Below are 21,891 nucleotides of genomic sequence, written 5' to 3'. Positions count from 1 at the left end.
TGTGACTTTCTGCATTGCCGGGTCTGTCTCTTTCAATTAATAATGTGGACAATTCCTGAAACACAGTGTGTGCAATGCCATACTAAAAGTATTTGCAAGGATTGAATTCCAGGTGTGAGAGTCTTAGCTCCACCTTTCATTTTTCTATGTTTGCATAGACTTCTTCACAGGTTTTTTATCAACACTGGGAATATTAGCAGCTGTGCAGTAACTGAAGGCAACCGATCAGATGATTGCTTTCAATGCTCAGCCTGCAGCTGGCTGGAAAAATCTAACCACTGCTTGGTTGCTATGAGTTATTGGCCAGTGTTTATAAATGATCACCAATATGTTTGACTCACACAGGTTAACAGCATACCTGGACACTGAGGACAGCAAGAATCCTGGGTACGTGTTGGGTTCTGGCAGAGAAGAGGTGGGCAGACCTCAGTTTCACACAACACCCGCCCACTATGGCAAGTGCACTGGGTACAAGTGTCGATATTCCAGGTTTCACCTTCAACAAAGTACTCCCCTCCAGGAGCATGGCAAATGGATGGGTCTGTAAGTTCTGGATTCCGTGCATTGGAATCATCTGTCAAAAGAATGATATGAATCAAAGAATATGATTATACACTGTCATATTATACACTGTACATTATACAGGTATAGGACCCGTTATCCAGAATGCTGGGCACCAAGTGTATTCTGGATAAGGGGTCTTTCTGTAATTTGGATCTCCATACCTTAAATCTACTACTAAAATAAACCATTAATTAAACCCAATAGGATTTTTTTGCACCCAATAAGGATTATTTATATCTTAGTTGGGATCAAGTACAAGGTACTGTTTCCGGATAAGGGATCCCATACCTGTATATATAACCTGGTAATCATAAACAAAATTCTACCCATAACACAAGTCCACTCAGATAAAACATTTGGGAGTCCCCCAAACTATCAGCTAATTAGTGCAGGCTTCAGTAATTTATTAGGCACACCATTCATTATAGTGGGAAAAGAGTGTAGGTGTGTAATGTGCTTCATCTACAGGACTCCAGTGCAATAATCACTTGTGGAATAACTATGTCTATAACTAAAAACAATTAGCAATGATACAGTGCTACATAATGCAACAGTGTCTTCACTCATACCATTGGCAACTCTGGTACAACACGTGTAATACAGCTGCCCGTGTCTGAGCAGTAGGTTGATAAGCATGTTTTCAGAACTACAGTGCCTGAAATCTGTACAGCATTTAATGGATGCTGGGTCAATGAACACTGGAAAGTATTAGCATCTCAAAACATATAATTGCAGGCTGTTTTAGCAATTTCATATATTCCTGCAAAAAAAGATTGTAATTAAAGCCATCTGGGATCTCAAACTCTACAATATTTGGAATATATACATGTATTTGCTTATACTTCTGCCTAGAAGAAGAACATGATGTCCTATAAAAGAGATATAAAGTTTTATATAATAAGGGGTTCTGTCATGTTTTGCCTTTATTATGTATTATTGGAACTCATAAAAGCATTGTATGGCCTGCTATGCTCTTTAAGTTGTTCATCATCCAAGATGCATTCATTCTTACGGCTGCCCCTATGACCCACCAGCTGTATAGTTTTGGATACCTATGCTACTAATTATTCCATTTATGATTGTTTTTAAACATTACAAACCTGAATGGATCAGGTTTGTCATGCAGTTCCCTGTAGACTAGCTTGGATCCATTCAGGAACCAAGGTAGGAATAAGCTGGCCATGAAATGTGATAATTTGATGGGTTGGATAATCCAAAGAGTGGCCTGTATGGCCACCATGGAGCAATTTAGTTGTCTGCGATATGTCTCTGCTATAGCAACAAAAGGCGTTTTGTAGCAGAGATCTATCGTGGGCAACTAAATCACTCTATGTGACAAACACTGCCTCAAAGCTTATATACAGTTGTTACTGATGTTTTTTGATAAAACCTTTTTCTTTAGTTATCTGGAATGTCTACTGACATTTTCTAAAACATCTGTTTTGATCTTTTTCTTATTGAATCTTTTTTGAGTGCATACATTAAGCACATATGTATTCCTTATTATCACTGTTTCTGTAAGTCTAATATTAGAACAGACATTCGCAAAACCCTTCTGTCACATTCCAATCAATGATACCTGCTGAAAATATCATGGGAAATGATGTGGTGTTCCTTGGGGACACAAATATTTAGGTAAAGGACTTTTCTTGTACATGCAGGATGAAGTATATGGTCTTACCCAGCTGCTATTTGGGTACTGCAAAATTTAAATACCGTGCATAATTTTGGTGTTCTGCCTTTATGATATACTTTTTTGTATTTTGAGCAGGAAAAACAAACTTTTATGGGATACATTAATCTGGCATTAGGAGACAATAGTGGTCATTTAGCAATTGGAAAGCAGGGATGCAATCCATTTTGTTGCAGTTTGCACACTGCCTTCAATGCTCTATTTCACAGAGACTGGTGCGCCCCAACCCTTTCCCACATAAACACAGAATGCTATTCGTGAGGGGCAGGTGGGGGGAAGCACATAAGTATTTCCTCCCAACCCCTTCCTATCACCTAACTTCAGATATGTAATTTTAGGGGTGGCTAGTGCAAGTTCAGGGGCGGCTCCCACCCGCTGACACTAGGATCTGCACCTTGAGCTTTATCTTTTATCTACAAGTGCCCTCTGTATGAAGACTAAGGGGCCCCTTAGTGTTCTAACATTTTTGCCCAGGGTCATCGTAAATGACCTCTAAGGACAGTGCCCATGACTTAGCATCTGATGACAAAGTATGAGCCATGGCAATACTGTGCATATTTCACATTTTCTGATTGCTGTAAAAAATTATAATGTAATATTATTTTAACAAGATAATGTCTAAATAATTTTACATTTTTGGTCATAATGTTAAAAAAAATGACTGATCCTTGAATTCCCTTTTTGCTTTTTTTGTTCTTGAATTAAAACAGAAGCAAGGTCTTTCATTTTCAAATTAAAGGAAATAACTAACAGTTAAACCACAGTGAATTAACTTTTTATTTATTTCACTTTTTTATTTCACAGTTTGCTACTTTTCCTTCTTTTCTATATAACTTGGTTACTGCTGTGTATTCTGTTGTGGTCATTTGGAGGAGTTCAGGCCAAGCATAGCAGATAACACGACCTTCTGTTGTTCCAGACCTCAGCCTCTGCGTGAGATAACTATTAGCATTTGGTCCTGGTGTACAGAGCAGCATGCAGATCTAACAGCCCAATGGTGGTATAACAACAGCTTATTAATAATAATTAGGTCAAACGTTTATGTTGATGATTTTATTATGCAGCCACAGATGGTCTTTATTTATCTCTGTTAGGATGGGTGCCTGAAGACACAAGCTGCATTATATACAAACTCATGCTGCATTGTAATTCTACAGCCATTCACCTGCTATCTATTGATAAAGATTCCGTTTGGTCCAAGCTTACTTATTTATAAGCAATGTACCCTCTCTAACTGTAACTCCTAAAGATGAAGGTGCCTTATTTCTTAAAATACTGAGGTTTCAGTGGGTCATGGAAAACAAATGACATCTCTAAGCACCATTAATTTTTTTTGTATTGTAAATATTTAAAAATGTATTATTGTAAATATTTAAAAATACTCACTGAGATATTAAAGGGGTAGTTCACCTTTAAGTTAACTTTCAGTTAACTTTTTACTATGTTTTAGAACCTGTCTTTAGACCAATTCTTAGCAACTATTCCATTGGTCTTCATTTTTTATCATTTTTTTTTTTAATGTTTGCCTTCTTTAACTGCCTTTTTCAAGCTTTCAAATTGGGGTCACTTACCCCGGCAGCTCAAAACTATTGTTCTGTGAGGCTACAGTTTTATTCACTAGTTAGGAATTTGGCTGAATATCAAATCTTTCATGAAGATTTCTAAATCACAAAAACAAATCTGAACCCAAATTTGCCTATGCAATCTAAGGTAAGGAAGGGTCAAAAAAGGCTGCCACTATTTGCAATTTCCTTATTCACATGACCAGAAGTGACATATTTCATTTCCCAGGCACTCAAATCCAAAACCTGCTGAACAAGGCTTAGATTCGGCCAAAGCCATTATTTAGTGCATCCCTACATCATACTTACAGTTAATTTTAAGCACCCAATTAGCTGATAACTTATTTTTTGATGTTGGATACAAAAATATATCCAAATAAAAGTGTCCTTTTTAATTTATTTTGTAAATAAAATAAATATATGAAGGAGACGAGAATGGAAAGGGGAATAGACTGCCAGCTTTATCCTTTAAATCAACAATACACACTGCACACTACACAAGAGAACTACTTGCACCAGTCTAGCTGTACCTGGGACATTTCCCATTGCTGCCAAAATGCCAAATGTGCAACAGTACTAAAGAATGTGTCCCTCCTCCATTTAACAGCCAGTGGGTGCCATGTTTAATCTCATACAGTATATTTAAAAGGGTGAATCACATTCTATATTTGAAGTGTCTTTCTCAAGTATTTTATAAGTATGCCTCTGTCTGTTACTTAGGCTAAGATATTCAATATTATTGTGCCATAACTACAGCAATGTCATTGATTAATGTTACCATTTGTTCCTTTGACTGTCTTATTCTTTATAAGGCAATCATTACTAAAGGAACTAGTTCAGATTGTGTTAAGCAGTCTGCTGCTAAAGAGGCTGTAAACATTTTTTTTTGCTGCCACAAGGATTAGGCTAGGATCTCCAAGGAATCAGACTGCTCATTGACGTAGATAATGCTAAGTTAGGAAGGGTATCCAGTGAAGCAACATTAATCAGTCTATCATTGTTCTCATACTTGTGGTTTTTCCTGAAGTCAAACCACATTTCAACTGATCATCAACAGAGATGAATGTCACTAGCAAACAAAACATTCTCTACCCCTTCCTCTTCTCTTTGGCAGCCGATTCAGGATATATCAGCACTACACCATTTAGATAAAATGGGAAATATAAAGCTTGCAATATTGAATCTCACATATAATCTCTTAGGGTCAACAATAAACAGGTTTAGTAAATTCAAAAGACATTAAATCATTATAATGCTTCTAGAATACAATTTAGTGGATACAGCTGTTGATATCTACATCTTTCTATAGGGATTATTGTCCTTTTCAGAAAGGGGCCTAAAAAGAAAATGTTATTTTATACAATACCTATATGAATTTGTTTCCTATGTCTAGTCGACCCACAACGGGCACTAGCTTGTTTTAGTGGCAGCAGGGTAAAGCAGAAGAGGCCCAAACTACAGTATGAGTGTATTTAGAAGTTTCACTGTGATACAGGGCCAATGTTTAAGTACATACTGTAAGGCTAATGCCAGACGAGGTGTAAGGCGGATATTTTCGGCAAGCGGAAAAGCGTTTGCCGAAAATTCCGCCCTACACCTCCTCCTACATGTGCCTGCACCCGAATGAATGAGATACGCTCGGGTGCAGGCAAATGTAGCTGATATACGCATAAAAATGCGAGACTTTGCATTATCTCACGTTTTCATGCGCGTATCAGCTACATGTGCCTGCACCCGAGTGTATCTCATTCATTCGGGTGCAGGCACATGTAGGAGGCATAGGGCAGAATTTTTAGCAATCGCTTTTCTGCCTGCCGAAAATATCCACCCTACGCCTCGTCTGGCATTAGCCTAAGGGAAGAAACAGTTGGAGGTTATGGGTTGGAACTCCTCATTGTGTATATAACATTTTAAACATATAATTCACAAATACATCATGTAAATTGTACTTTTTTCAAGAACATTCTCTGGCCACTGACATCCCCTAAAGAGTATAGGGCCAAAGCAAATGTCTTCTTTTTTGTCCTAAAACAAGTCCTTCAGTGACAACGGTCTAATGTCTGCTTAGTGCCAAAGTTACTTGACATAATAATGAGTTATAATATGACATCCCTCAACCAGACGGCTGAGAGAAACCTTGCTTAAAGCGACCAACTCTGCTTACAAGGAGATACATTAAACCTTTTCCATAGAAACTGTCAGTGAGAGGATGATAGACACTTATGCTAAAACAGTAATATTTGGTTTGATTTAATTTTTAGAACTATCACTCAAGGCAAGTCAACCTACCTCTTGGGCATTAAAATAAGACAGTTATCTCAATTGGACAAGGAGTTTTAAGCAGGGAAAGTTTAGTAAGAAGAACTAAGCAAGAATTGCATTTTTTTTTAAAGAGAAATAATTCTGGTCTTCATAGAACAACTTAGTTAACATTCATGTTAGGACAACATCTATCTAAAAAGGTCAACATATATATTACTTCCTTGCCACTATCTGTAAAGTAATCATTATACACTGTACAATTAAGGAGAACAATAAAAGGGAATAGCTAGTGCTGGAAACTTCCTGCTTCATCAAATTTATCTTCACCACCTCTCTGTATGCTGTACCCTTGGAGTAACATAACCCTAATCATTGACAAATACTCTCATGGGCAACAGTTCAGTATGGTGTGAAAGCTATATCAGTTCCTCACTACTAAGCAGAGGCATGTTGACCATCCATTCATTTCTAATTACTATCATTGTAATAGAATTTGTCTTTACTTTACCTTATCCATACACTATTAGACTCTGAAAAGTACTGGGCTGTGCTCATAAAGCTGAGCATACACTTTAATATCTGCTGGTTTGGAAAGGTCTCCAAACAATCAGATCACCAGCATGCTGAGCCACACTGAGATAATCCTTAGTCCTCTGGGACAAAAATTAGATAATAATCAAAATGTCTGGTAAGTTGAAGGAGGGTCCCAATAAGCAACCAACTCTTTCTGTCTTTTGTTGTCTGTGCGCTTATATTGTAAACTATCAGATTTCAGAAAAACCAACATATTTCACTTTCTTAAAGGAGTCATAAAACCCTCCCACTGCCCTCCACAGGTTTCCAATCATCCTGAACTTAATTACAAATACAACAGGATGCACCAGTAAGATTTTTCCCTTCTGGCACAGCCATCTTGCTTTTATGTATCATAGGGAAAGTAATGTGCATTTTCTGCTTGAAGTAGTTACAAATCTGGAGGGTAGAAGGATGGCTTTATGTGGGAAGTGACAGGCACAGCTTGCTGGGATGCATGAGGCAGAAATGGTAGCTTATGGAGGCAGTCAGCTAGGCTGGGATAAATAAATGAATAAATGAAGCTTAATAACAATGAAAAATAATCAGGGAAAAAAATCACTGTGATGTTGTCCCTACCCAAACTTGTATGTATGTAGCAGTATGGAGCTGCTAGCATACTTTGACCACTGATTTTATGTTTTGAAGTTATTGTTGTAATTCAGCGACATGTGGGTAGACCAGCACTGTTTTGGCAGATTGACTGCAACTCCTCTGCATTCTGCATAGACAACAGGGCTACTCCCATGCACTGAATATGTTAGTTAGTGCTCTATTAGGAAGAGGCAAGGAAGGGGAGGCAAGTAGGCATCCCCTCCATCCCATAACTTGCATGTCATTTAGACTGGCAAGTTTAGAAGTGGCAGAAGGGGTAGACCATAATGGGGCCCTGTCCTTAACACCAGCCCTATGCCAGGCAGTAAGACCAGGAATGGCCTGCACCTCCTGACTTATTATAGCTTACAGTAATTTGAGGTATTCAGTCATTTCCAGTGTAGGACTGACTGGGTTACCATGGCCCACCGGGTACCCAAAGTTAAAGGAGAACTATACCCCCGGGCGCTAAAAGCCCCCTTAACTATCACTGCCTTGACCCCCCATAACCCCTCCCTTATCGCATAGTTCCTAAGTTTAAACACTGTCCCTATCACTAACCCCTAGCTAAAAATGCATAGTAGCGCAGCAGCATAACTGCCCGACATCTTCTTACCAACTGAAGACTCTACGAGTCTCACCACCGACACTGACCCTGCTTGTGTATGCGCTACCTCCAACTTAGAAACTATGCCTGCCCCCTTTCTTCCCCACTGTTTTACTCTGCACAGCTACTTACTCCACAATCCCAATTAGGCCAGACCCTCAGGGAAAACGTATAGATGGCCTTGTGTTCCTCTGTGGAACTGCAGGCAGGCAGCAAGGCCAAATTGGACTCACCAAGATTTTTCCTGGTGTCCCACTGAGCCAGCCCAACCCTTGTTATTTCTCACTGACCACACTGCCAAATAATATCAAACTGACCTGTTGGTCACTAGGCCCCTGCTCTTCGAGATCTTCTTCAAGTGGACAATAATATAATAGAAGGGCTATAGAAGGTTATAAGAAAAACTTCTATATATATATATATATATATATATACTTTGAGAAAGGCTGGGAGTCCGGCCGAAACGTCAGTCTCCATTTGTGATGCGTGAATAAAACTATATTTCTTCATAAGTCCTGTGTGAAGCGGTCCTTCTGTTTGAGTATATATATATATATATATATATATATATATAGCAAGACAATGAGCCGCACATGCAGGGACTTTGTTAAAAAACAAAAAATTTTTTTTAATGAAAACGATCCAACGTTTCGAGCACCAACTGTGCTCTTCCTCAGGGACAAACCTTAAAAACATTTTTGTTTTTTAACAAAGTCCCTGCATGTGCGGCTCATTGTCTTGCTATATACATGGTTTTTGCAAGAACCTTGGGCATTTGATTACTATTAGGGTGTGCTCTGTTCTTTTCTATATATATATATATATATATATATATATATATATATATATATATATATATATATATATATAAATATTTACATCAGTCAAACACAAATACAAATATGAATATATAGTGGCCCTTGAAACAATCAAAAAGCTTAAACAGCAAATTAATGACATGAGTAAGCAATTGCTCAGTTCTATATCAGACGTTAGCCCCAGTGTACATGAGGATTGCCAGTTGGTATCTGTGCCTCCAGATGGAAAATGAGTTTGTTTAAATTAGGACTGGGAATAAAGCAGACAAATGACTTACTCCCACATCTCCACACAGATCATACTGTTCCTTATAAAATATATGGAGATGACTGATGCTGCATAGATCTTAAACAGACATAATGCTGTAACCAACCCAGTTCCCAATTTGATGTTGATAAAACATTAGTGTAGCAAGTAAATACATCATGCAGCACTTCCATCAGCATGGGGTGGAATATTTAAAGCTCTTATTTATGCCAATTTTTGTTTTAAGATTTATGCAGCTTTATGTCACTGGACTGCACAGCTGATAGATCATGAGAACACAAAGTTGCCAACCTGGTAATGCAAACTAATAGACTATTTGCTCAAAAAGCTTAGTAGTACTAGTGAGAATCTGTGTACATGTATACCATGAAAAAAGGGTAGAGAGAGAGAGGAAATATATTTGGCAATATAAGTCTTTATACCTGGACATGAAGGACAGCATTGCCCTGGGTATATAGTGGGGCTAGCACAGCCAGGAACAGGACATGTAATGAGTCCACACATTTCTTTGCCATTGTGACAATAGCACTCGCGACACCCATCATGCCAGCTCTCTTCATTTTCATGGCGTCGACCATCCATTGACAAGCAAGTGCCTGTTTTGACTGGGGGCACCACAGAAGTTGTTGCTTCTGAAATAAATAGGATTTATGGTTAATATTACATAAAGAAGAAAACATTATTAGTGTTATATATTTCCTATTCATAAATGCACCTTTTAAATATACAAAAGACACCTTTTTCTTTTTTCTTTTAACCAAAGTGTGTAAATAAAGTGCCAGTAATATATTGATGAAAACAGTGCATATGAGGGTTTATTTATGAAGCAGTTGAATGGTGCTTAAAAATGGTGCAAATGCCATGGGCCCTCAGCCTTCTGCAAATATTTTAGTGCCCAATGCTCTGTAATGGACAAAGCAACCGCCATGGAAGGAGCTCCATAGGGGTGGGAGATGGGTCCCACTGGCATGCATCACACTTACATTCTATTAAGTAAGTGTAAGCACAAGTAGAACTCTGCTGAAGTACAGCGCTCCCCTATTCAGTACCTTGCACCTGAAGTACCAAGTTAGATTCAAGGAGCACAATGGTGCAATTGTGTGCCTGTGAGTTGCATCTGACTAAATTAATGAAACATTCTCTTTGTAACTCTGGACATGTAACAAAGTGAAGTTAAACAAAATACAATTCATCATTTTCTTACAATATGTTAAATCTAACTTTTCAGCATTGGGAATTTAAATTATGGTATTTCTTACTGTTAGAGGCTCTATAAGGTTTATAAGTTATAAGGGGCAATCTACATCTGTGTTCAACATGAACATAGGTATTGTCTTGGAAATATATTCTGCCTACTGTTGTAATTGAAAAATTAGCAGTTTAAAGTCAATTTTAATATGAGTGCCATTCTGAAACAATTTGCAACTGGTCTTCATTTTGTATTATTTGTGAATTTATTGAATTATTTAGCTTTATATTCGGCTCCAACTCTCCAGTTTGGAATTTTAGCACTTTTATGGTTAGTAGGGTCCAAATTACCCTAGCAACAAGGCAGTGGTTCTAATAAGAAATGGAATATGAATAGGAGAGGGTCTGAATAGAAAGGTAAGTAATAAAAAGTAACAATAACAGTGAAATTGCAGCCTCACAGAGCAATAGTTTTTTGACAGTTGGGGTCAGTGACCCCCATTTAAAAGCTGGAAAGATGTATAAGTGGAAGGCAAATAATTCAAAAACTAGAAAAAATAAATTCCGGAAACCTGGCCATTCTAAAACATACTAAAAGTTAACTTCTCCTCGTATAAGTTCTGCTGATTCAACAGGTCTTCGCTGGGTTAAAATTCAAATTTATAGCTTTCCACCAAGCAATGAGTTTTGAAAAAGAATTAGAACAAAATGTGCGTCACAACGTTTCCCGACTTGGAACAAGGGGTTTGGCATTGCTTCCCTGTCTTTACAGACTTATCCCCAAATTTTGAATAAATGTGATGCAAATCTTAATTAGAGCAGCAACTCTGACACAATTATGGAACATCTTTTCTGCATGCAGATCTAATTTCTGCCAAAGTGAGACTTGGAACGGCATCTTCTTCTGTCTTTCAGAGCAGCACAAGGAGGAGAAATCAGAAGAAAAGTGCAGGTGGGAGATACGAGCAGAAATATACAAACACATTGTCCACTGTCTGGCAAGTATCTAAATGCTTTAGTCCTTTTCTGTGTTTACTTGCCACAAGGACGTTTCAGGACTAATTGTAAATAATAACATTCCATCACTTGCACTTGTTCCCAGTGAGTCCTTGCCGCTTTATAAATTATGGGCTGCAAAGCCAAGCTGAACAGTCACATTTGTTTTTAAAATGCCTTCCTGCCTGCCTGCTTCTGGGTAGTGTTGTCATTTCAGTTAATAAGAATTATCTGCCAACCATTAAGATAATTCATTCCACAGGAAATCGATAACCAACTAATTCTTTGTAATGGACAATAGCACACAGTAATGAATTGATCCCTTTCTGTATATAAAATGATCACCATCCATTGTATAAAACACTTTTATTAATAAAGCCTGTGCCATGGATTTCAATTTGGTGTGAATCTGTGTAGATAGAGGAAAGGGAGACTGACTGTAATTTGGTTTGGTATAGTATATTAGAATTCCTAGTCTGTAATGTGATCATTCATTATTAAATAGAAAGCACTGCATTATACAAGGTTCATTTACATTTAAAAATAAACTGGTTGCCATCCCTGTCACTCTGGTTTAAAATGTATGTGGCTGCAGACTCTTAATAATATGACTTCTGTTTGCTACTCCTTACTGTAGGAATATATAACTCTGGAATATTTAAAAATAGATCTAAAAACTAATATGATGGGGCTGTGTAATGAAATAGAGGTTCTCATATTAGGTCCTCATACTCCCTTGTCACCAAGCTAAGAGGTCCTCTGCCAGTTTACATGCAGTTTACATGGTGCCTTATTAGGAATTTTGGGCTCGGACCAAAAAAACAGTAAGAGGTAGACCCCTGGCAGTCCAGGAATCGGAAAGTCTGGTATAGGACATTGTAGACTCTTTCCCCATGAAAACAGGGTACAAACATTAACCTGTCCTGTCACCCAAGAAGTAGATGGGGTAAAGTAGCAAGTGGGGGACTATGGCCCAGTTGTGAAGAACGAGTGTACCAAGGTTGGTAGGTTTGCTAGCACAACGTTCCCAGAAAGGTGATCATTTGGTTGCCTATTTTGGTTCAAACACAATATACAGCAGAAAAAACATACTAAACACGGGAGCACTTACCGCTCAGCCCAAGTGTGCTACACGCGGACCCATTCCCAGAAGGATCCCCAACACAAAATGCAAAAAAGGAGATTGTGGAGCACCACGAGGATAAAGGTAAAAAACAGTCTTTATTCCATCAGTAATAAAATGCACATGTAATCCCACAGGACCTACGCTTTACGTGTTTCGTGTCATCCCGCCACTTCCTCAGAAGCATCAGAAGCAAGAAGAGTGTGTGTGTCTGCAGTAACCAAATTCTAGCAACAAGCCCTAGGTATACTTTAGACTTTCTAAAAAGGGCCATAATCAGTCAGTGTTTTGCACTTTGCACTTTGCACATGGGGTCCTGCACTGACTAAGTTGCTGCAAGCCTCTGCAATCTGTTTCAGAGCATTGGGACCTGAGGCTTGCCCCATAGATTAGGCAGCGCTCCATCCAAAAGGGCAGGTAGGGGAGGTAGGCAGTAATGACAGGGATCTGCTTCATCTACTGACACTGCTCTTTGCACTGGTGCTTGGTGCCAAGAGTATAGCATCACCCCAGGTGCAAGACCTCAGTAAGTGAAAACAAAGGGTTCCACTTTTGAGCCCCTTAGTTCTCTGGAACTTGCAACCTGGGGAATAATAAATTACTCCTATGGATGATTCCTAAAGCTTCACAATAATAACCTTGAGCAACAAATCAATAATATTATTTCATTACTTCAGTTAACAGATCAGAGCTTGCTAGTGACTGGTTGTTATTGATTACACAGTCATTTAGACAATGCTCACTAAGTCATTTGACTGAATATTACACTGGTGTGGCTCTGGATGTCTCATTGTCACAGTACATGCAGGACCAGAAATGGAAGGGACAGCTATATACCCCAAAACGTTGAGCTCCTTTATTATAAAATAACTTCTAACTAATGTCATTTCTACTATTGCTGCAATATTGTTATTACATTTTGTCAATATTTTACAGGCTTTACTACAGGCAACGTTGAAATATGAAAGCATCCAAAACAACTAAAAAAAATGCATTTTATTTGCAGTTTCTCCTGGAGAAACAAAATTTGTTTATGCTTAGCTCCTCGTGTGTATAGTGGTCCCCAGTGCATTCCAGCACAAATTATGTTTTTTTTTTACTGCTTTTATAATAATCTTCTGACATTGTTCTCTGTGGAGATATATTGATCTATGAGAATGCACATGATACTGATTATTATTTGAAAAAATAAATCTATTGCATGGTTGTTTGAAAATACATCACAGCACAATTTCCCCTAAAGGAAACATTACTGTGCAGAAGACTTATTATACACTAATAAGAGCTGTGGCTTTTTAAAGGGACACTTTACATTTATTTCTTATTTTCCCTTTAAGAATATTACCAAATGACTCTAGGACATAATGTGACATAACTTGGGGTCAGGTCAGGTAAGACACCTCCATCTAGAAGTGCTGACTGCAGGCATTGTGCAAAGCCTGAAAAACATATCAGCTTGTGCCTCTTCATTGCACTTTTGCACCCCAGCCTCCGTTAAAAGCCTCTTAAGAATTTTCAGAATGACTTCCCAGTTATGTATTGTTATGAATATGGATCCATTTCATTGGGAAGAGAAAATAGTACCGGTATGTAAAAGAATCAGGCAATGCTTAAATTGCACTTCTCATTCGGACTTCTGAATGGATTTTTAACAATAGAGAAAATAATAGTGTACATGCAAAGCAATGTATGAGCGTTTTTTTCTAATTGTGAGCAGTACAACCGCAAAGTGCCAAATGGCAAGAAAAACACACACAGAGACAATTCGTCCATCTGGCTACAGTGTCTGCTCATTAAAAAGTCATTCCCAGCTCCATGATGGGTTACTTCATTAGAATGTAGTAATTAAGAATGAAATTACTGCAAAAGTGAAACAAAGCTCTACTGAACAGAGGAACACTGTCAGAATATGACATTTATGTTCACTGGAGGAGCCATAATCATCAGGCAACAACGTCTCAAGTTTATTATTTAACATTTAAATCATATTCATATACCTTTATCATTTTGTCAAAAAAAGAATAGGGAAGCTCACTAAATATTGTGTGGCACTTACCCCTGCATTTGCAGACACGGCATCCATGATTGTCCTGTTCAAATCCCATTGGACACATTTTGCTGCAAGGGGCATCGGGGCACTTCTTACAGCGACATGTTTCACAACCATGCTTGTTTTTCCTGTATTGCATAAATAAATATAGTGAACAAGATTAGACTAAATGACTATTGACACAAAGGTTTAAGCCCTCTAAGCATCACAAAATTACAGTCTAGATTGAAGAAGTCAGAATTAATCTTTTAATTATTGCTATCTGCACTTGATGAGAACAACGCAAGATAATTCCCCATATGGAATAAAAGGCACAAAGTAATCCACAGCAACCAATAAACAAGTGACCAGTATATGCTACCTGCTGATTGGGTGCTATAGGTGATAGGCACTGTAGCAAGCTTTGCACCCATATCACATAACCCTTACGGACCATGTAATGATTGCTTTATACATCTAGGAGATGTTTTTAGTTAACCTCTGCTGCAATGCCACCCTTTATAGAGTGGTCAGAATGACATATTTCTAAAAAGTCTTGGCCTGGCATGATTTGTTGCTTTATTTTTCTTTTTATCAACATTTGCAGATTCCTAGCTTCTGAAACGTGGCAAAAGTGACTTATTTTTCAGTTTTATGTTGCACCTTCAGTGAAGCACATTCCCAAGATTCACACTAGAAAGATCTGGGTATCTGGATCCACCAACGCTTATACAGTATATATAAGTGGCCAACCAAAGTTAATGTTTCTAGGTTGAGCCAACAAGCAGATGCAGGGTTCTTGGACCCAAATAATAGTCATCTTTATTACGTGGTATTTAAGGGTTTGAATTAGAATCAAGATCCTCCAGGATCCTCTTGTGAATTTCATACTGGTCTGCAAAGCCACACAATAGATTGTCAGGCAGTCTGAGCTTCCACCAAGATGCTACTGTATTAGGGCTAACTTTCTGCACATGGTTTGTACTAGTTTAAAAAAAAAGTTTTAACATTCTGCAGATATCAGGTTAAGAACCTTTAGCAAGCTACTGTCTCTGTGCCAAAAGCACCTTTATTAAATGTATTAAACTTATATAATCTACAGTTCAGCCACTTTCTTGTGCACCCCACTGTAAATTATATTATTATAAATGACACATTCGGATGTCATAATATTGTTAAAAGTGCTGTTATCTGACTAGCACCCATTGCAATGCATAAATAGAATAGGTCACATGAAGAGCCCTACTACAGGTATAGGACCCGTTATGCAGAATGCTTGGGACCAAGGATATTCCGGATAAGGGTCCTTTCCGTAATTTGGATCTCCATAGCTTAAGTCTACTAAAGAATCAATAAAACATTAATTAAACCCTATGGGATTGTTTTGCATCCAATAAAGATTATTTATATCTTAGTTGGGATCAATTACAAGGTACTGTTTTATTACTACAGAGAAAAAGGAAATCAGTTTTAAAATTCTGAATTATTTGATTAAAATAGAGTCTATGGGAGACGGGCATTCCGTAATTCGGAGCTTTCCGGATAATGGGTTTCCGGATAAGGGATCCCATACCTGTATACTGCAAAGCAAAGCTATAGGCACTATATCATTTACACATGCCCAAGTGCAAGCGTATTACCAGGTGGAACATCATTCAGCTTAGTGCTTATTCACTGAGCATTTGTGCCCAGGGCATAGCTGTGGTTTGCCCTGGATTGAATATCAGGCATGAGGTGCTAAGTGTAACTCAGATGGGCAAAGCTGCCCTGTCTCTACTGCCTGTCTTTGCCTACCTCACTACACAGCCTATACCTCATGAATATACTGCTTCTGAACTCCAGAAGTTGTATTAATTGAGAGAGTACAGGTTCTGGAGCATCGGGGAAGCATGCTGCCCCTAAGTTTGTGCCGCCCTAAGCCCGAGCCATATAATTCCTGGCCCTTGAAAAAAACTGTAAATAGACTGGGTAACCCTACTACTAGTACATTTACAGAGTAAAAGGTGTAATTCAATATACAGTAACTGCAGACTGACAAGGCCTAAATTAAGGTGCCCATACATGCACTAATATCATACGAAACAAAGTTTTTTGCTGTATTTGGTGTGTGTTTGGTGGGTTGACAGCCTTGGATATCGGTCATCTTGTTGATCAGCCAGGGTAGAATATTTTGATGGCGGCCAAACATCAGCAGTAGGTTAATGCTGAATCATCAGATGGAGTAGAATTCTGTTGTTTCTACCTGCATATCTGACAATTCAGCTCTTAACGTTAGTGGAGTGGATGAACGATCTTTACCTGCCACCAATGGAAAGGAAAGACCGTTATTGTAACGTTTAAGGCCACCTTAAAGCTGCGCCATTATGAGACATAACTTCTAATCAGTTCACAGTGACAGCCACAGGTATGCGGTGTGTTGCCAACATAAAATTAGCTTTTAATATCTGTCTAACTTCAGATTTTACAGAGCTTATAAAACAGAAATTTAGTTTTTAGTATGAACCGCATAAAAATGTATTGCTAGTTATGCGAATTTCTGCTTTGATGTATTTCAAACATTTTGCACTTTATATGATCTCTTAGTTTGTGTTCTGTACATCAGGCTGGTGCTTGTAAATAATGATTACAATAATGTAATGATTCATTTTGACTTTGTAACTGTAAGCTGGTTTAGATCACTAAAGCAAATGGTTAGTAATTAGGGTGAGCGTATCAGACAGCAAAGTATCAAAAGGGGTTAACACATTCTGACACTAAAACATCAGAACATCTTAGCAGCCCTTTCTTGGATAAGATACTGCCATAAAACCACTGGGATGTGACAGTCAGAGGAGTGATAAAGAACTTTACACTGCATTGAGCTGACAATATAACTCGATCATCCATGCCAGTTCTTGAACTGAAATATAGTACACAGTGCATTTGATTCATATAAATACTCACATTCCAAAGGAACACTCAATAAAAGACATCAATACAACATCAAAGCATCATATCTTTCTTTGAGATCTCACCTTCTTCAAAATGATAGCTACTATCTCATCTGTGCAGTGCAGACCAAACTTGCTATAGAAATTCATATTACTAAAGCTCGGTCTCCTTTCAGATATTCCCTGTGCATAATGCTTTTTTTCTTCAAAAGTAAAAGGACACATTCAGTTCTCAATGTTCCATCTTAAATTAGTTCCCTATGGCTGATAAGTAAATGGAACATATTAATAGACCTGTTATCTAATCAATTTTTGTCATTCAACCCAAATAATGCAATATACTAACCACATCTGAATGCTTACTCAAATGCCCTTTAAAGGATTGTTAATTTTTTTGTTTCATTTAATTAATACAGGTATGGGATCTATTATCCAGGAATTATCTAGAAATCTCCACAATACAGGACTGCCATTTACCATAAAGTCCAATTAAAGCAACCAATGCTAAATTTTAATAATGATTTACGTTTTCTCTGTCATAAACAGTACCGTAAGCTTGATGGTAACTAAGTCATCAAAAAAACAATTATGATTAAAATTTTCATTTTTATATATAGTATGGTGCTCCAAAATATAGAAAACTCACTTATTCAGAAAACCCCAGGTCCCAAGCATTTCTGATAAAAGATATACCCAGGTGTCTATAGAAGTTACATTCACAGTTAAGATTTTCTCTGCTTTGAGCAGCCTTTTCCTAGAGTGAAAGATAGAAAGATAGAATGCCTCTTGTGGCTGGCCCAATTGCATGTACACTGCTACAGTAATGGGATGTCACTGAAGACAGAAAATTGTGGCTGTGATCCTGAGTGTAGCTCCTGCTGTTCTGCACTTCCTGCTGCCACCTAATCTCCAGCACGGGCCTTGAAGGCTACAATGAAGACAGGTTCATTGTTCCGCCACTAATGTTGCTTTGATAACATTACACGGCAGATTTACTAAAACTCAATAATTTAGCATTTTTTTATCTTTAAAATCGACTAAACTCGTTTCTGCAAATTTCTAATACTTACTAAAACAAGTCACAAAGAATAGCCACTGCAAGAAAAGTCATAAAAACTCGACTTTTTTGAATTGTCGCTGTGAAAATTCCGACTTTATCGGTCTAAAATTTTGAGACAAAAGAAAGAACTTCAAGGAAAGGTAAGGGACCTTTGCCATTGGCTTCTACATGAACTCGGAAAACAGTATGCAAGTGATGTCATTAGAAACATTAGCGCATGCACAGGTAGAGATTTTTCACCTTAAACGGGTGCACATGCGCTTGACACCACTTTCAGAAGCGTGCGCCGGCATGTGACATCACTTCCAGGTACCAAATTTTGGTGACGCACACCGCAGATTACACTGGTCTATCCATGTCGTCTCCTCCATGGGGGAGACCACTTTGCAGATCAGCATTGCTCACCTATTAGGAAGGGTAACATGAAACTACCCGTGTCCAGGCACTATTGAACAATGACACAATGAGGATCAGTGGAGAATGATGGTCCTAGAAATGGTCCCTATGCCCAGGAGGGGTGGGGACAGGGATCAGACATTAAGGAGATGTGAAGTATATTGGATAAACAGACTGAAGTCCTTAGCACCACACAGATTAAACAAAGATTATGATTTGTATTGTGTTTTTTATTAAATAGTTCCTCTGTTTTCTGTCAGTGTAATTTTTCTTCTTTGCTTATGGCTGCCTATTAATATGATGTATATCTGCTGTTACATGTTAACCTTAGGTAGTTGCCAAGATATACGAGTTGTGAGGTCATATCTTGTGTGTGTAAGTATTTCCTGTATAAACATACAGCTATCCAGACTGTCTTTTTAATAGCCTGGATAGCTGCATATATATATATCATATATATAGGGTTGTGACATAGCTGCACCTTTGATATTGTCAATTAATTAGCCCAGTTTCTGCAGGACTAAAGACTCTTGATGGCTTTCAGGTCTGACATTACACTGAGTATAAATATATCTGAAGTGAATGTTTTCCATAACTTTGTATACCAACTGTATTCAGTAAAATATTATTATTGAAAAGCTAGTCAGTCTGTTACAGAGCAAATTAAAAAGCCTAAGTAGGCTTTATACTATATATACAGTATATATGACTAGAGGTTACAGAGTGACAGCAGACAGCAAAAATTAAATTATTCCTAAAAAAGCATAGCCATTCTTAGGTGTAGTTGGACAAAAAGTTAAACCAGGGACTGTGTCCTGGACATTTTGTAATTGAGAAATTGATGAAAAACACAGAAGCTATAATATGTTTTTTAACTGTTAAGTATTTCTTCAATTCTATTGGTAGCTATTAATCCTTTGTATAGGTGACTGTATGTCAAGGATACCAAGGGACAATGTCGCTCTATCTCATAGATGAACAAGGTCTTGCCCTATTCCAACTGCATAGCTCAAGTTGGGTGTGCCTGTTGACAACATATTATTATAAACAGAAGTGAACTAAGATTATGATGAAATGAACATATTAGAACCAGATGGTGCTATGGGTGTTGCAGTTGTTTACAATAACACGGAAACAAATCAGGTACAGGAAATGAGATATGACAACTAGAAAACTGTGAGATAATTCTACTTTATCAAAAGATCAGTCATTTCTGTAAGTACCCACATCCCTCAAAACATCTGCAGGATGTTCACTCACAGGCTAGCACTCCGTAGAGATAGAATGTTTTACAAACAAATGAAAAGCATGTCTGCATTTATATTTCTCTATCCACTTATGAGCAAACTTCATATTCCTTAATAAAAATGTAAGCACTGAAACTCCAGATGTTTATTCAGAAACTGCTCTCCACCGGCTGGGTTACAGCAAAATATATATAAATGTCTTTGTTTGTAAATCTTTATTTTTATAGCATTAATTCACAATGATGAACCTCCTCTCAGTACAGAAAAGGAAGTAAGTGTTATTATCTGTAAAAGTGTAGTAAGAGGCAGTAACACGCTTTGGTTAATGTGTGACACAACAGGAGTCCAGCAGCCCATAGTACAGATGATTTAACTTATATAAAACTACAAAAATGAAAAACATGGTACAGAACATCTTCAAACCAAATAAAAAATAGTTTAGGAAACAGTTCATGTTTAGGAGAAAGTGAACTGATTAAAGACACATTAAAAACCAATTACATTGTTGCATTTATTGTTCTACCTGCAAGAAAGCCAATCACCGATTGGTTGCAATGGGTTACTGCACACTGGCAAATTTGCCTGTGGTCATAAATAAGCCCCACTGAGACTAAAAATGGTGCAGCAGAAGACTGCAACAGTATAAAGATTAAAGCAAAAAAAAAAAAAATATATATACATATTTACTAGTGAAGAACACCTTTGCCCCATTACAGTTTTGTGGCAAATTACATGTTTTTCCTGTGGCAAAATTATTTTACAAATCCATGCTTGAATTTTGCCTTGCAGTGTGTTTTGCGGTAAATATGCAGTCTGTTTTATCAGAAAAAATACTCATATGCCCCATGCCTTCTATATCTATCAACAGTGACAGAGCCCTCTCCCTGTCCATCTAAGGAACAGTCTAGGAACTGTGTTTGTAAAATATTCCCAACATGGGAGCCATATTTTCTATGAAGAGCAGTTGTAGCATAGTGGAAAGGAGATTCTATAATGTATGATACAATTATACAATAATAAATCATAAATCAGTCTGCAAACATGGTTATCACCCAGATCACTGTAATTATTTGCCATATTCATAAACATGCCATGTTCAGATAAAATATTAGCAGATAACTACTAATAGATAGATGCCATTAATTTATAGGTAAGTCATAGGTCAATGTTGCAGTAGACAACTCTGTTTGGCTAAAATTCCAGTCTGTAAACCACAATTTTGCTGTGTTCAAGAGAAATGTTTTATTTATTTATAATGGCATATGGGGTGCAGAAATGAAAGATGGATATATAAAAAAAGTTTTATTGCATTTCTTGAGAAGAAATATATTAGTGTCCCTCTGTCTCTCAACACATATATTATCAAGTATGAAATTTGCCCCATTAAGGAAACCCAACTTGTCGTTAATGGGGAAAATGGTCTAACTGCCTCTGTAAACTGAGTTTCACAATAAAAGCTTACAAAGGGAGATTTTATAGGCCTGTTACTGCAAGGGTGGATTATATATTATGTGGTCTCAAATCAAATAATTTAGAGCTTACTATAATTTCCTTTAGTGATAAGGGTAAATGCACCTAATAGTTTCAAACAGCGACAATATGAAGCCCAAACACCACAATATTTATTATCTTTGTCTTGTTTCATACTTTTATTACATTTATGTCTTCATGTCCTCTAGTTAAAGCACTCTAGGAAAGCCTCTCAATTTCCATTTTCTTGGAATTAAAGGTTTTGCTGCTTGAAGCATTTGTAGGGTCAACGGATTTGTTGACATGTTTCTGTTTTTCTGTGGCAAAATGTAGTATGACTAAAGGGAAGGGATTGGCATTTACTTGTGCCACTTTTCCAATAATTGAGCATACCTAATCCCAGAAGTGTTTCCCTATTGCATTTAAAACAAATGTGTAGGAATTTATCTATTTTTTTATTTTTATTTTTTTTTTTAAAGGGGCAACAAATAAACCTTGTAGAGAGAAAGTA

At 37.5% G+C, this 21,891-nt stretch overlaps 1 protein-coding gene across 1 annotated transcript in view; it reads right to left on the bottom strand.

Moving 5' to 3' along the window:
- The window catches only part of crim1 (cysteine rich transmembrane BMP regulator 1 (chordin-like)), a 440,400-nt gene that overhangs the window by 39,743 nt on the left and 378,766 nt on the right, over positions 1–21,891 (bottom strand). The window contains exons 10-12 of the mRNA XM_002936373.5: positions 14,305–14,426; positions 9,364–9,573; positions 359–574 (exon numbers count right to left, since the gene is read on the bottom strand). Coding sequence (XP_002936419.1) covers positions 359–574; positions 9,364–9,573; positions 14,305–14,426 — 548 coding nt within the window. The remainder of the gene's footprint in view (positions 1–358; positions 575–9,363; positions 9,574–14,304; positions 14,427–21,891) is intronic.

The sequence above is a fragment of the Xenopus tropicalis genome, chromosome 5 (genome assembly GCF_000004195.4).
Source record: "Xenopus tropicalis strain Nigerian chromosome 5, UCB_Xtro_10.0, whole genome shotgun sequence".
NCBI lineage: Eukaryota > Metazoa > Chordata > Amphibia > Anura > Pipidae > Xenopus > Xenopus tropicalis.
This window is presented reverse-complemented; position numbering and strand designations above follow the sequence as displayed.